The sequence below is a fragment of the Miniopterus natalensis genome, chromosome 9, assembly GCF_054644295.1.
Source record: "Miniopterus natalensis isolate mMinNat1 chromosome 9, mMinNat1.hap1, whole genome shotgun sequence".
Classification (NCBI taxonomy): Eukaryota; Metazoa; Chordata; class Mammalia; order Chiroptera; family Miniopteridae; genus Miniopterus; species Miniopterus natalensis.
The window spans coordinates 8328190-8342014 of record NC_142089.1 but is presented as its reverse complement, the minus strand read 5'-3'; the positions used below and the strand labels follow the sequence as shown (position 1 = coordinate 8342014).

The 13825-nt window shown below is 56.2% G+C and overlaps 1 protein-coding gene across 1 annotated transcript in view; it reads right to left on the bottom strand.

Annotated features, from left to right (window-relative positions):
* CHD5 (chromodomain helicase DNA binding protein 5) overlaps positions 1 to 13825 on the bottom strand; it is a 51477-nt gene that overhangs the window by 16781 nt on the left and 20871 nt on the right. The window contains exons 7-21 of the mRNA XM_087820796.1: positions 13424 to 13547; positions 12558 to 12724; positions 12178 to 12399; positions 10946 to 11152; positions 10548 to 10759; positions 8711 to 8842; positions 8517 to 8625; positions 7173 to 7364; positions 6883 to 7083; positions 5815 to 5952; positions 5616 to 5737; positions 4738 to 4911; positions 4175 to 4316; positions 3003 to 3134; positions 655 to 772 (exon numbers count right to left, since the gene is read on the bottom strand). Of these exons, the coding sequence (XP_087676922.1) occupies positions 655 to 772; positions 3003 to 3134; positions 4175 to 4316; positions 4738 to 4911; positions 5616 to 5737; positions 5815 to 5952; positions 6883 to 7083; positions 7173 to 7364; positions 8517 to 8625; positions 8711 to 8842; positions 10548 to 10759; positions 10946 to 11152; positions 12178 to 12399; positions 12558 to 12724; positions 13424 to 13547 (2392 nt within the window). The remainder of the gene's footprint in view (positions 1 to 654; positions 773 to 3002; positions 3135 to 4174; positions 4317 to 4737; positions 4912 to 5615; positions 5738 to 5814; positions 5953 to 6882; positions 7084 to 7172; positions 7365 to 8516; positions 8626 to 8710; positions 8843 to 10547; positions 10760 to 10945; positions 11153 to 12177; positions 12400 to 12557; positions 12725 to 13423; positions 13548 to 13825) is intronic.

The following is a 13825-nucleotide window of genomic DNA, read 5'->3' as shown; positions in this document are numbered from 1 at the left end:
CTCTCTGTCTGATATAAGTGGGCAACAGGAATGGCTGCTTGGGATGTTTGCACAGCGAGGCCCCAGCCCTGTTCTGAGCATGGACGCTGGGAAACCACCACGGACCCCAGAGAAACAGAGCCTGTGGCTACTTGCTATAGACCTGCCACTAAAGATGCCCTGGTTCAGCTGGCCATGTCCCCATTCCACGTTCCCTTCACTCCGAGCTTGCTCCTGGCCGCCCCACCCTCACCTCTCCTCCCCAGGGGAGGAAGAGAGCAGATTGACAAGTGTGGGCATGTGGCCCTGCCCTGTCCTCTCCATCCTCTAGGAAGTAGCCCATAGGGAACACGCGCATGGCTCTGTCCTGCACTGCTTGTAACTGGCGGGCTACCTAGTGTCAGTGTTAAAGCCCACAGGTGCCAGCCAGCCCCTCAGCACCAGCTCCATTTAGTAACAAAGGTGGTACTTTCCTTCCCCTCTGCCTTTCCCCTTGTCTGTTTCTCAGTTCTGAACAGGTGTTATTTACTGGGTCCCTTAACACCTAGCAGGCCCCCAGAAGGTTCCATGGAATGAATTCCACTTAGCATAAAACTAAGGGCCAGCTGTAAGGACTTAAGGAATGGTCTACTTTCTTGGGGTCCCAATCAAGAACACTGGGTGAGGTGGGGGTACCGTTGAATCTGTCGATCGCCTCTTGCCGGAGGCCCCCAGTGATGCCGCCATCAATCCGCTCATACTTATAACCCTCATACTCCAGGAAGTCCTCCAGGAGGTCCAGCATCTTGGTCATCTGCAGGGAATATGGTTTGCCTGAGGGGCTGCAGCAGAGCAAGGACCCCCATGGGGCTGTGGGTAGGGACCCCACAAGAGTTTGAGGATAGAATAGCCTGCTGTGTGGGGAAGCAGGCAGACCTGACACGGGCTCTCTGGGGATGAATACAGCCTCCAACCTGGACCCCCCCGGAGCCACTCACTCCACCAGCCCCACATCCATCTACTTAAAACTCAACTCTGAGCATAAGCCTCCCTGCTCTCACCTTCATAGAATAAAGCCCCAGCTCCTTACCCTGGCATTCCAGGGCAGAACTTGGTGCCCCATCCATCTAGGCTTCATTTCCCAGTGCTTCCTCCATACCCCTTAGACATCCCAAATGACCTGGACTCTCTGCCTAGAATGTCCACTCCCTTACTGCCTAGAGAGCTCAAACACACCTCCTCTGTGATATCTTCCCTGATTTCACTCCTCCCTATAAAAATAGAAAGTCAGTCCCTTCTGAGCTCAGCTCCCATAACCCTGTGTATTTCCCTTCATTCTTGAGAGATAGTTTAGCTGGATATAAAATTATCATAGCCATTTTCCCAGCAGCGTGTTGAACATTTTGGAATTATCTCCTGCCACCTACTGATGATAAAAAGGATGAGGACAATGGCTGTCACTCCTTTCTCGGGACTAGGTCTGATGTGCTGCAGTTTCCCTGAGATTTGTCTGGAGTTTATTTATATTTCTCTTGCTCAGTACTCCAGAGTGCACTTCAGATCTGAGTGCTCACATCTTTCCCAGGTCTGCAAATTCTCACTAAATCCAGCTTCACCATTTTCTCTCTTTCTTTTGCAACGCCTATGAGATGACTGCTGGAGCCTCTCCAGGCATCCTCCATGCTCCTTCTCATTTTCATCTTTGTCTCTTTAAGCTCCACTCAGGGAATTCCTCAGTGCCAGGTTCCCATTTATCTGTGTTCTCTTCAATGGTGTTGCGAGCTTATCCATTCTTTTGAAATGTTTCCTTTCAGGTCCATGCAGGTCATTTTACCAAACAATCATTCTTGTTTCACTTCTTCCTGCTTTTGCTTAATGGATTTATTCTTGATTTATGGGAATAATTCTGTTATTTTGAGGATCCTAAGCATGTTTATATAAAGTCTTTTCCAAGCTTTTCTATCATTCTTTTCATTTGCATTCTACTTACTGTTTTGTAGGATGTCTTAGCATTTGGTTTTGCCATGAGTTTTGGAATTGGGTTTGTGGGCTCATTTTGGATGGGAGGGTTCTGTCTGTGACTTTGCCTCTGCACACTCCTAGGGGCTGTGCCATCCTTCTACTTGGTCCTTCCAGGCCTCAGCCCAGAATCATGTCTCATGTCAGCAGAGGGGTTGGGGAGTTGGAGATCCCATGTCCAGGCCAGCCCATAGTCATAGCCTTGGTCAGCTTTCCCCAGATTCCTTGGCCTGCAGCCGCCAGCACCAACTGTTTCCAGTTGACTTTAGTGCACAGAAGAACCACCTCCTAGTCTTCAGCTTTGAGCAACGGCTTGGTCCCACCATAAGGGAACATTGCTGGCACCAGGACCCTAAAAGACCATCACTGTGGCCTCCATCACAGAGCTGACCACGGTATTGGATAACTGCCTTTCTACCTCTAACTCCCATAAAGACTATGAGTGTCTTGAGGATGGGGCCTGCTCCCTGCCCCATGCCAAGCACAGAGCCTGACATGACAGATGCAATAAAGGAAGGGAAGAAGGAACACTGAGTGCAGAGATGCACAAACCTGAGAGGTTGGACAGCCCTGCCTCTGTCTGCCCAAGATGCACTGCTGCAGGTATAACTTTAGGATGGAGCTGGAGGGAAGGGCCCAGAGCTGCACCACCTGGGGGCTCCTCCCGAACCAACCCCCCTTCTTGTTCATAAGAAGCCAGGCTGCAGGGATGAGGGGTGGGGGCTATTATACCAGCCTGGACATGGAGGCAGGCTCCACACTGTTTCAGGAGCACACCAGAAGGGATAGGAGATCTTTACAGCCATCATGCCCTGAGCACCTTGAGCTTGGCACCCAGCCAGCTTTCCTTGGCTGCATCATGCCAGGGCACAGAGGAATGACCCGAAATGCAACCCACATGGGAACAGCATCAGCCCTAATGGGCTGCCAGCAGGATGTGCCCTCAGCTAACAAAGGCATAAGGCCCTTTGTAGGATGGGGGTGGGAGGGTGAGGATGCCAGGCAGCCACCTGGGGGTGGCTCACCTGGGAGAAGATGAGGACACGGTGCCCTTCATCCCGCAGTTTCTTGAGCATCTTCTGTAGCAGCATGAGCTTCCCTGAAGACTTGACCAGGGAGCTGCCATCATAGGAGCCATTGGGCAAGACAGGGGCCTCCTGTAGATACAGCAGAAGGTAGGGCATTGGGGGGGGGGCACCCTCTCTTCTCTGGCTTTGCACCAAAGAGCCCAGCAATGGGCTGAGTACTAAGCCCAAGCCCAGCTCAGGTCAGGTTCAGCAGGAACAGACATGCCTGGGTCACATGTGCCCAGCACCATGGCTCAGACTTGCTGACCCTGCCCTCCATCTCCCTGCTGCTAACACACCACCAAGACCAGAGACATTAACAAATGACAAATGACACAGAGTATTCAAATGAGCCGGCCTTCCCAGCGGAAATGTGGCCTGGTCTCCATAGTCCCTGTAGGCCTCATCCTGGCATGGCCAACCCCTGTGCCCCAGCTAGGCAGAACATCAATCAGAAGGCCTCTGCCTCACCAGAATCCTGGGAGCAGTCTGGGGTCACCCACAGCACAGCCTCCCACTCCTAACTCTGCACCGGCCTTTCTGTTGGGGGGTGGGGTAAACTGTGGAGGGTTTAAATTAGAACCAGAATAGCAGCAGCAACAGCGATGACAATGGCTAACGTTTCTGAGGACTGACGTGCGGGCTCTCAGTGAGTGCACTTTATGTGCACTGTCTTGTCTGGTCCTCACCCTTCCAGGTAGATGCTCTTATTATCCCATTTTATAGAGGAAAAACTAAGGCTCAGAGAGGACCATTAACTTTGCTAAGACCACCAGGCTGAAGCTGGGTGTGTGACCCAGGGTCCAGTCTCTCCCCCAGGGCCACATATCAGAATTAGCTGGGGTCCCCCAGCCTTCCCGACTCCCTTGGCCTGGGGGGGACCTTGGGGTGATCCAATGCTCCCCCCATTACTTTATGGGTCACGGGAGGGGCCAAAGGAAGGAGAGGCCTGCCCAAGCAGCAGATGAAGGCAGGTTTTCAGAAATTTCTGGCACAATAGGGACCTGCATCACCTCCAGGTCCTGAAAGCTGAGAAGCACCATGGATGCCTCGGGGGATACTCCACACAGCCATAAGCACCTCCCACAGCAGCCACAGGGCTCCTCCCACAGCAGCCAAAGGGCACCTACCACAGCAGCCACGGGGAAGAGGTAGGGATGGTTGCAACACTTCTTCAGGTCCATCATGATGTTGAGCAGCGACACCTGGTTCCCGCCCCCCTTGGAGTTCAGTGCCTCGAAGTTTCGCGTGAGTATGAACTTGTAGTACTTCCTACAGCAGGGCACCCAAGAGAGGAGGGCTGGACACACCCAGCCACACCAGCCTCTAAGAGGGCTCTCTGCAGGGGGACTAGGGGTGGGGGGCCAAGCACCCATTTACATAAAGACAAGGGGAGCCCTGAGAGGTGAAGCCACAGGCCTGGAGTCAGCCAGCAAGCTGCTGAGGGACACTGTGAAAACTTAAGCAGCCCCAGGCCCTGGTCATTGAAATCGAGAAGAGGCCTCGAGAAGGAAGCCTGTGGGAAAGGTGAGTCAAGGCCTCAGGGAAGCTTAAGAGCCTCCCATCTACCCAAGGAGTGGCCCGGGAGGGCTAGGTGGGGCCCTTTGGGAAAGGGTGGCTGAAGAGACAAGTGCAGGGAAAATGGGCCAGGCTGCCCTGGGGCAGGCCCCCCACAGGCCAAGCCCCCACTCACTTCTGCATCTGACTCAGCTCCACGCGGACGATCAGCTCGGTCTTGGCCGGCATGTTCTTGAATACATCAGCCTTGAGCCGCCTCAGCATGTGCGGTCCCAGCAGGTCATGCAACTTCTTAATCTGGTCTTCTTTGGAGATGTCAGCAAACTCCTCCAGGAAGCCTTCCAGGTTGCTGCAAAATAAAGAGCTGAGATGAGAGCCAGAAGGTGGGGACCAGAGCAGGCCAAACACCCTCTGCGGAGGGAGTCAGGATTGGGGTGAGGGAGTGGGCCAGCCAGCCCCCTGCCACCTGCCAGAGGGTCACAGGGCAGGCTGCTGGATGGTGGGCCAGGTGAACCAGAGAGTGCTGGCCCTGCCTGAGATGTCCTTTCAGTACCCATCTATACCTGTGTCATCCCACACATCACAGTTCTCAGCCACATAGGATACCTTCATCCACCCTGAACTCCCGTTTTGAGCAGAAAAATGGGGGGTAGGTGAAGACAAGGAAGCCGGGAAAGGAGATTCCACTGACCAGCACTGTCTTTGTTCCCCTCTCCATCAACACCCCCATGGGGTTCTCCCTCCCATCACTGTCACCCATGTGGTCACTTTTGGTCTTTCTGGAGGGAACGAAAGGAGCCTGAGCTATGGAAGCAAGGACAGGACCCCAGGAGGACCCTGGGGGTCATCTGGGGAAAAGCTGAGGAAAAGTCAAGATTTTTCCCAAGCACTCTGCCAGTGGCCCCTCCACACAGGTCATCTGAGGTGGGCACCACTAGCACTCCGATTTTACTGAGAAACCTAGGCCCAGGGAGCTCCCCAGATCAGAACACTGACACTTCCTCCTGACGCCCCTCCCCACCATGGGCCTCCCTGGCCAGACCCACAGCTCACTTGAATCGCTCTGGAGTCAGGAAGTTGAGCAGATGGAACAGCTCCTCCAGGTTGTTCTGAAGGGGGGTCCCTGTCAGCAGCAGCTTGTAATCAATCTTGTAGCTGTTCAGGACCCTGAAGAACTGAGGGAGGAAAGGGGCTGTCAGGGGCACAGTGGCCAGCCCCACCAGAGCAGCTCGGGCGAGGTCACGCTGCCTACCTTGGACTGGTTGTTCTTGAGCCGGTGGGCCTCGTCCACCACGAGGCAGGCCCACTCGATGGAGCCCAGGATGGCCTGGTCGATGGTGATGAGCTCGTAGGAGGTAAGCAGGACGTGGAATTTGATCTGCACTTCTTTCTGGAGGGAAGAGGAGCATTTGGGGGCAGGACTGGGAGGCAAGCGTGTCAAGGTCTCCAGAGACAGAGGCGAGGAGAAGGAACTGAGATCCCAGGGAGGCCCTGGGACTGAGCAGAAGACACCGGCCACCAGGCACAGGGTTTGACCAAGGCCCAGAGCACTAACCACACCCAAGACGGGTAGTGCAATGTCTGCATCACCTGGGACTTGGTCAGAAATGCAGCCTCAGGCCCCACCCCAGAGCTGCTGGACCAGAACCTGCCCTTCAGCAAGACCCCTGGTGACCCCTGCCCGGGGCGTACTCACTCAGCCCTCCACTGCTCTGTGCAGGGGGACTGTTACCTCCAGTTCACTGAGAAGACTCCCAGGCACAGAGTAACTTGCCTAAGGTCACACAGCTGGTGTATGGGGTTGAGTCATATCACCCCAAAATTCACATCTACCCAGAACCTCAGAATGGGACCTTTTTTGGAGCTAGGGCCTTTGCAGGTGTAATTAGTTCAGATGAGGTGACGCTAGAGTAGGATCAGCCCTAAAGCCAATGAATGGTATCTTTATGAGGCACAGACAAAAAGTGGCGATAGCTATGTGACAGCCAAGGCAGAGACTGGAGTGATGTGTCTGCAAGCCAAAGAATGCCTGCAGCCGCCAGAAGCTGGAAGAAGAGAGCACGTCCAGGCTGACACACTGACTTCAGGCTTCTGGCCTCAGAACTGGGAGAGAGTAAGTTTCTGCTCTTTTACGCCCCCCAGTTTGTGGTGCTTTGTTACAGAGCCCCCAGGACACGGACACAGCCGGGAACTCTACCTCGACAGAAGCCTTTTGTCAGCTGCTCGCCTCCATGGTCACTAGTCTAGAGGCCCCAAGGGGAGGGGCCCCTTATGGCCAGTGTCCCCCCAGGGACAGGGACAAGGGACAAGGGGCACTCACCTTCATGCGGAATACCTTCTTCCCGCTCCGAACAGCGTTGTCCTCAAAGGAGAACTCATTCTCCCGGATCACGGAGCGGCTCTCCTTGTCCCCCGTGTAGGTGACCACGTAGAAGTCGGGTGCCCACATCTCAAACTCACGTTCCCAGTTGATGATGGTGGACAGGGGCGCACTGACCAGGTACGGCCCCTTGGAATGCCCCTGGGGAGAGAGAGAGATGGATATGGTGAGGCTGCCCACCCACAGCCAGTGCTGCCCCAGCCCGCCACTGCCACCCACCCAGCCCGCACCTCCTTGTACAGCGAGTAGAGGAAGACGATGGTCTGCACCGTCTTGCCCAGACCCATCTCGTCAGCCAGGATGGTGTCGGTGCCCTGGGCCCAGGAGAAGCGCAGCCAGTTGAGGCCTTCCAGCTGGTATGGGTGCAGAGTGCCACCCGTGGAGTCAATGTACCATGGCTGCTTGTCAAACTTGACCGTGGGCTGCAGGGGAGGCAGAGGTTCAGAGATACCCTGAATCCTGGGTCGCAAGAGCCCACCCTCCCCCAATTGCACACAGTCCCCACTCCTCTCATTTCTGCTAATTTAATCATCCCTCAGGTCTCAACTGACTGCCTCTTCCTCCAGGAAGCCCTCTCTCACTCCTACCCTGGCTTAGATGTTTCCATTCTGTCCTACTGTGGCAGCCCTGTACTTCTCCTGACAGCTTCCTAGTTACTAGATTCTCTGACATTGAGCACAGGTTGTGGTCACTACACTGGTCTTGCTCAATACTGCTTCCTCTGAGTCCCATACAGTGCCTGGGGCATGGTGGGCATTCAGTCAACATTTGTTTGCTACATGCCTAGAGTGCTTCATCTGTTTGATCCAGACATCACCCTCCTTGCTTCTTTCATCCTGCAGCTCAAGGCCACCTCCCCCATGAAGTCCTCCTGATGTACCAGACCCATTCGCCTTCCCTGGCACCCACAGCCTCAGGCTGAGCCCCCATATCCTGTGTGTTCCCACCATGGGACCCTGGGAGTTAGGCAGTTCTTGAAACGGGGCTAGGATTCTTTTACCCCAGGGCTAGGCGCCGGTAGATACCCCAGAGAGCTTTGCTAAATGAATACAAGTCAGCCACCCACTTTCTGATGAATGCAAAGCTCACAGGGGGAAACTGGGGGTATCCTCCCCGTGAACCAGTAACAATGGTGTGTGGTATTCCTGAAGTTAGAGACACTTTTTGATTTAAATGCTTGGAATTAGCTCATCTAAAGTGATGAAAGTTCATGAGCTGAGTAGAGACCATTTGCCCCTCAGCTTGTGCACAGGTAACGTTTCAACTTGCACAGGAAGCCAAGGCCTTAGTCACCACCCCCCATAGCTGCTCTTCTGCAGGAGGCAGGGGCCCTAGACCCCAGGTTGTGAGCTGTCCTGCAGGAAGGGGCTGGGTGTTGTCATCCCTGTCCCTTAGGGTGCCTGGAGTGAGTGGTCTGAACTGCAGGGCCCCGGCTTACCCCCTATTGCATGGGTCAGGCCCGTGTGCACAGGCCGTGAGGACCCAAGGTAGAGTCCCCTGGAGAACGTGTCCTCCAAGACCAAGCCTGGCATGGGGGCCCTGGTGACCCCACCCTGATGCCCAACCCCTCTCACATCCACAATGGGTGTGTCCGGCGGCTTCTCCTGTTTCTCATCCTTCAGTTTTTTGCCCTTCTTGACCAGCCTCTTGGGTAGCCTGGCATCCTCTCCCAGCATCAGCTCCCTGGGAAAGGGGATGCCATGCAGGTGAGCAAAGCTCGGGCCAGCAGGAGGCGAAAGCCCTGGGAGGGCCCAGCCCAGCGGCCCACCTGTGGCCCCAGTAGGCTTGTTTCAAGTTGTCGTAGTAGGGGATGTCGATGTCATCTATCTCCCAGGTGCACTGGTCATAGGACAGGTCTTTCCACTTGATCAGGTAGTGCACGTCCCCCTTTTTGTCGAAGCTGCAACACAGTAGACCGGTGGTAGAGGAGGGCGGGTCACTGGCAGCTGCAGTGAGAGTCCAGGAAGCGCACCTTGCAGGATGCAAGCCCCCTCCTTCCCCAGGCCACAAGGCTAGTAAGAGGGAGGGAGGGAGGGAGGGAGGGAGGGAGGGAGGGAGGGAGGGAGGGAGGGAGGGAGGGAGGGAGGGAGGGGCAGAGAGGCCATCATAACAGAGAAGCAAAGAACCAGCATCCTTTCCATCCTTTGTTGCAGCCATGAATAGCATCAGTCATGGGGTCTGGACACAGAAATCTAAAGCTCTGAGTTGGACAGTTCTCTCCCCTGACCAGAGGCATTTCTTTTCTAATTTAAAAGTCAAAGATCTAGAGCGGTGCCCACGAGGATGCGATTCCTGCAGGTGGAGTGCCCTCTTCTGGAGGCCCCTGGGGACTCGGGCCTGAGGACCAAGCCAGCAGCACAGAGAAGCACAGGGCACTCGAGCTTGATTCTGGCCCCTGGGCCAGGGCCTCCGAGCCTCCCACCCAACCTGAGTTGATGGGCGAACTAAGTTCCCCGGGAGCAGGGAGCTGTGGCTCTGCTAAATGGCAGTGGCAGCCTGGGGACCATTAAGAGAAAGACCAATCCCCACTCACCATAGAAATGGATGGGTTTTCTCAATAAATAATTGGCTGTTCTCCAGACCTTGTTCGGGTAAAAATTGGGGGGAAATTCACCTGCCCTGCTTTGCAGGCAGTGAGAAAAGCTGCCATTTATGTTTTTAACATGCAGTTTAATAAGGGTAAAAAATTGTGGGTCAGTCCAGTGAGAGGTTTGGGTTCCCATAGGAACCGACTCCCTTTCTAAGGGTCATTTTAAGTGAGGGCTGGGAATGGTAAAGAGGGCGTGATTCATAGTCAAGTGGGAAGCTTTTGCAAATTCTTCTGCCCTCTCTGCCCAGCTCCCTTGGCCCTCACAACTGCCCTGCAGGGGTTGGGGGGTTGTTCTCATAATCCCATTTTACATGACACAGAGGCTCAGAGCCCAGAAAATGGGGAGCCAGATTGAAATCTGAGCAGCGCAACTGGCTTAGGTTCTTAACCTCTGCTCTACCCAGCTGCTGTGTCTCAGGATGCCTGTGGTCTGCTGGATCCTAAGTCCCTCCAAGGCACAGCCCGTGTGTCAAGATGGGAGTGGCAAGTACCAGGCTCTGAGCCTGCAACCATGCAGCAGGCTCCCAGGGCCCCACCGTGCACCTACCTGTTCGCCACTGCCAGTTCTCCAGCACCTGAGCTCCCACTACCCATCAAACCAAAGTGGTGTCAGCTGTCGCTATAAACGAGGGCCACTGTGTACATGCCCCCACACATCAGGCTCACCTTGGTCCCCAGGACCCTCCAACAGGTATCAAGTGCTAAGTTAGGCAGGAGCCCAAGAGCACAAGCATGCCGAAACCCTGAGCATCCCACTCTGTGCAAGTTTCACGGGCTGTTTGTTAAATGTTAAGTTGTCCCTTTATATTTATAACTTTGGAACTGTTCTCCCACCGCAAGTGTGACGTGTGTGCCCATGTGCACGTGACAACCCCTCCGGCTGGCCAGTCAGATCACCGATGACGGGGGCCCAGCCTCTTCCTCCTGCCCCCACCACACACACCCGGGCCTGTGCGTCCTGCCCTGTGAGCGCCGCCTCCGGCGCGGCTCAGGGCTGCGCCCCGCCGGCACACACCTGTGGTTCAGGATGCGGTGGATCATCATCCACTCGGGCTTAATGCCATAGCGGTAGAAGCGCTCCTCCATCTTGGCGTAGAGAGGGTCCTTGCTCTTCCTCTTCTCGCTCTTGCTGTCTTCATCGCCAGAGCCATAGTCGAAGGGCGGTGGCTCGTCCATGTCATTCTTTCTTTGGTAGTTGCGATACATCACTGTGTGGTACAGCTCCAGCTGCTCCCGGAGGGGGCAGAGGTTACCAGAGGGAGATGGGCTGTGGCCCCTTTGTCCCTCTGGCCCAGCTCCTCATCCCCCAGCCAGTGTCCCAGGCGGGACAAGCCTCCCCTTCAGCCTCCCCCTCCCCAACACTCAGGGAGCTAGCTGAACCTTAGCCCAGCAACACTTGCCCAGGCACCTCACCTGTAGCTCCTTCACCCAAGAACAGTGCCAGTAGGAGAGTCCAGCCCACTTGACAAAAAACTCTCTCTCTGGGATGCCCTCCAAAGGCTTGGGTGGAGGGACACTGGGCTCCACGTCGGGCCCCGACAGCCCCACCATGAAGGGGGCGGGGGGCTCTGTCCACCTCCAGTGTAAGATCCGCTGGACTTTGCCCTTCAGTGGGGGACACTGTGGACAGAGGAGGGTACCCAAGTTTAGGGCTTAGCTGCAGAGACCCACCCTAAGGCTCTTGTAACAGCAGGCAGGGGAGCTGCACTGCTCCCCAAGTCAGAAAGTACCACCATGACTCCACAACACGGACTTGTCCTCAGGAGCCCACATTGTGCTGTGTACACAGGAAATGGGCAATGTGGGTCTGTATGCATGCCACACACACACACACACACACACACACACAACAGAAGCCCAGATGCACACAGGAGGGCTGGTCACAGCACAGTCCAGGGGTGGGCCTGGGGGACAACTCAGAGCATGGGGGCTTTTGGTGACTGGGAGGTGTCCGTGGGGGGCATCTTTCTCTCTGCAGAAACAGGCTCCATCCTCAGGGACCTCCTACCCTTTCACCACCCCCAACCCTGCAGCAGGAGCCAGGTCCTGAGTGAGCCTGAGTGGACAGTTCTGTGCCTGTGTGACCTAGGGCAAGTCACTTTACCTCCTTGAGCCCAGTTTTCTCATCTAAAAATGGGAATTACAAAGTAAATAACTGAAAACTCAGTAAGCCTTAAAGAGATGCCCAATAAACAGTAGCTATCGTGAGTGGTTAGGATTATCGCCACCACCTGTGTCTTCATAACAGCTGTTTTCAGGTTTCAGGCGAGAAAACTGCATGAGCCTTAAAGGGATTGAGGAGCAGAGGGGATCTGGTGAGGCGGTGGGCGTGACTGGGCCAGCGGAGACCTGCGGGGGGCCAGGCTGCGGCTTAAGTTAGAGGACGGCGGGGGGGCGTGGCTTTGGTGGGTGTGGCTTGGAGCGCGGTGGGTGGGGCTTTTTGTCAGGCGGAGTGGTACGGGTGGGGCGTGGCCTAGACTGTTTGTGGGCGGGGCTTTGTGGGGCGTGGCCTGAGCCGGCCGCTAGGCTCAGGGACTTGCCCGGGAGGGAAAGGCCTGGCCGTGGTGGGCGGGGGCCTGGCCGTGGTGGGCGGGGCCTGGCCAGCGGGGCGGGGCGTTCCGCGCGGGGCGGGCGTTAACACTCACAGTACAGCGCGGGCAGAGCCATTCACCGTTTGGGATCTCGGGCAGCGGCGGGTTGAGGCAGTGCAAGTGGTAGGAGGAGGGGCAGGCGTCGCAGCAGAGCAGCTCGCCGCCGTCCTTGCACACTCGGCAGAACTCCATGTGGTCGTCCTCCTCCTCCTCGCAGCCGCCCTCCTCCTCCTCCTCCTCCTCCTCCTTCGGCTCCCACTGGATCCCCTCCTTCTCCTGGAGGGAGGAGTGCAGGTGGAGGCACCCGGGGCCGAGACACGCTCCGCCTACGTGGGGCTCCCTTCCTCCCACCAGCACCTCCCCACCTCCCACCTTCTGCCCCAAGATGCCCAGTACAGGCTGCACCCGGCCCGGGGTCTCCGCCGAGGGCTTACACAGTGGGGACAGCTCCACTTGCCCTCGGGAGCCTTCTCCAGCTCTGGGTCGAGGCAGACCAGGTGGTAGGCCCTCGGACAGGTGTCGCACAGGATGATCTCCCCGCCCTGCTGGCACACCTCGCAGTAGTCCTGGTGGTCTGTCTCGTAGCCGTCACCGTCGTCAACTGGGAAGGGGGCAGAGGCAGCCATGCAGGCTTCGTCCCCATTCCCAGTGCCCAACCAGCCTCCACCCGGGGCCGCACTGGCACACAGTAGGTGCTTACTAGATGTTGGATGAATGCATGGTGGGTAGACAGACAGGGTGAATGAATGTTGGTTGAGAAAGTAAAGGGGCAAAGAGGTGGATAGAAGACGGATAAAAGGAGAGAAGGAAGAGTGGGAGGGATGGAAGAAGGAAGGAAAGTTGATATAAAAATGGGTGGATAAAAGGAAGGGAGGGAGGGAAGGAGGGACGAGGCAGGTAGGATAAGTAGGGGTATGGCAATGAGGGGATAGATGGGTAGAGGAGTGGGTGACTGAATGGGTGGATGGTGGATGGAGTTAAAACGCACTTCCTTCTCCAGTGCCCCTCTGCCAGTGCAAATGCCCCGGGGTGGCTCACACCATAAGTTCAGTGCCCCCCTCTGCAAGTGCAAATGCCCTGGGGTGGCTCACACCATAAGCCCTGAATTTAGCCTCACTGGAACAGGACCCCCCTCTCCTGACTGTAGACACCAGAGTGGTTGAGGAAGCACAGAGGAACTGCCTAGCAAAGGCCAGAAGAGGCCAAGGCATGAGGACACCTCCCCTGCTTCCCGAGGGGGCCTCCGCACCCCCTACATCCACATGGCAGCCATGGGAACCCTGCAGACAGAAAATCCTACTCCTCTTCTTCTTGCGCCGCCTCTTGCTCTTCTTCCCCAGGGCCGCGGAGCACTCAGAGCGCATGGAGGAGCTGTGGATGCTGGCGCTGTCGAAGTCTGACTCCTCTCGCTCATCCTCCTCGCTCTGCAGAGGCAGGGGAGGGCCCTGTGAGCCCAGAACCCGCCCTGGGGGCTCGTCCCTGAGGGCTTCATTGGCCTGGGGAGGGGGCAGGGCACCATGGAGGCTCTGGAGGCACAGGGCTCTCTACGGTTCATCTAGTCTCTGCATCCAGCTAGAAACCCAGCCTAATGGTCCCACCACCCCCCTAGCCCTGCTCTCTAGTCCCCACATTTTCCACCTCAACACCTCTCCCCATGCCATGCCCTCCACCTTGCCAAACTCTTACACATCCCTCAAGGACA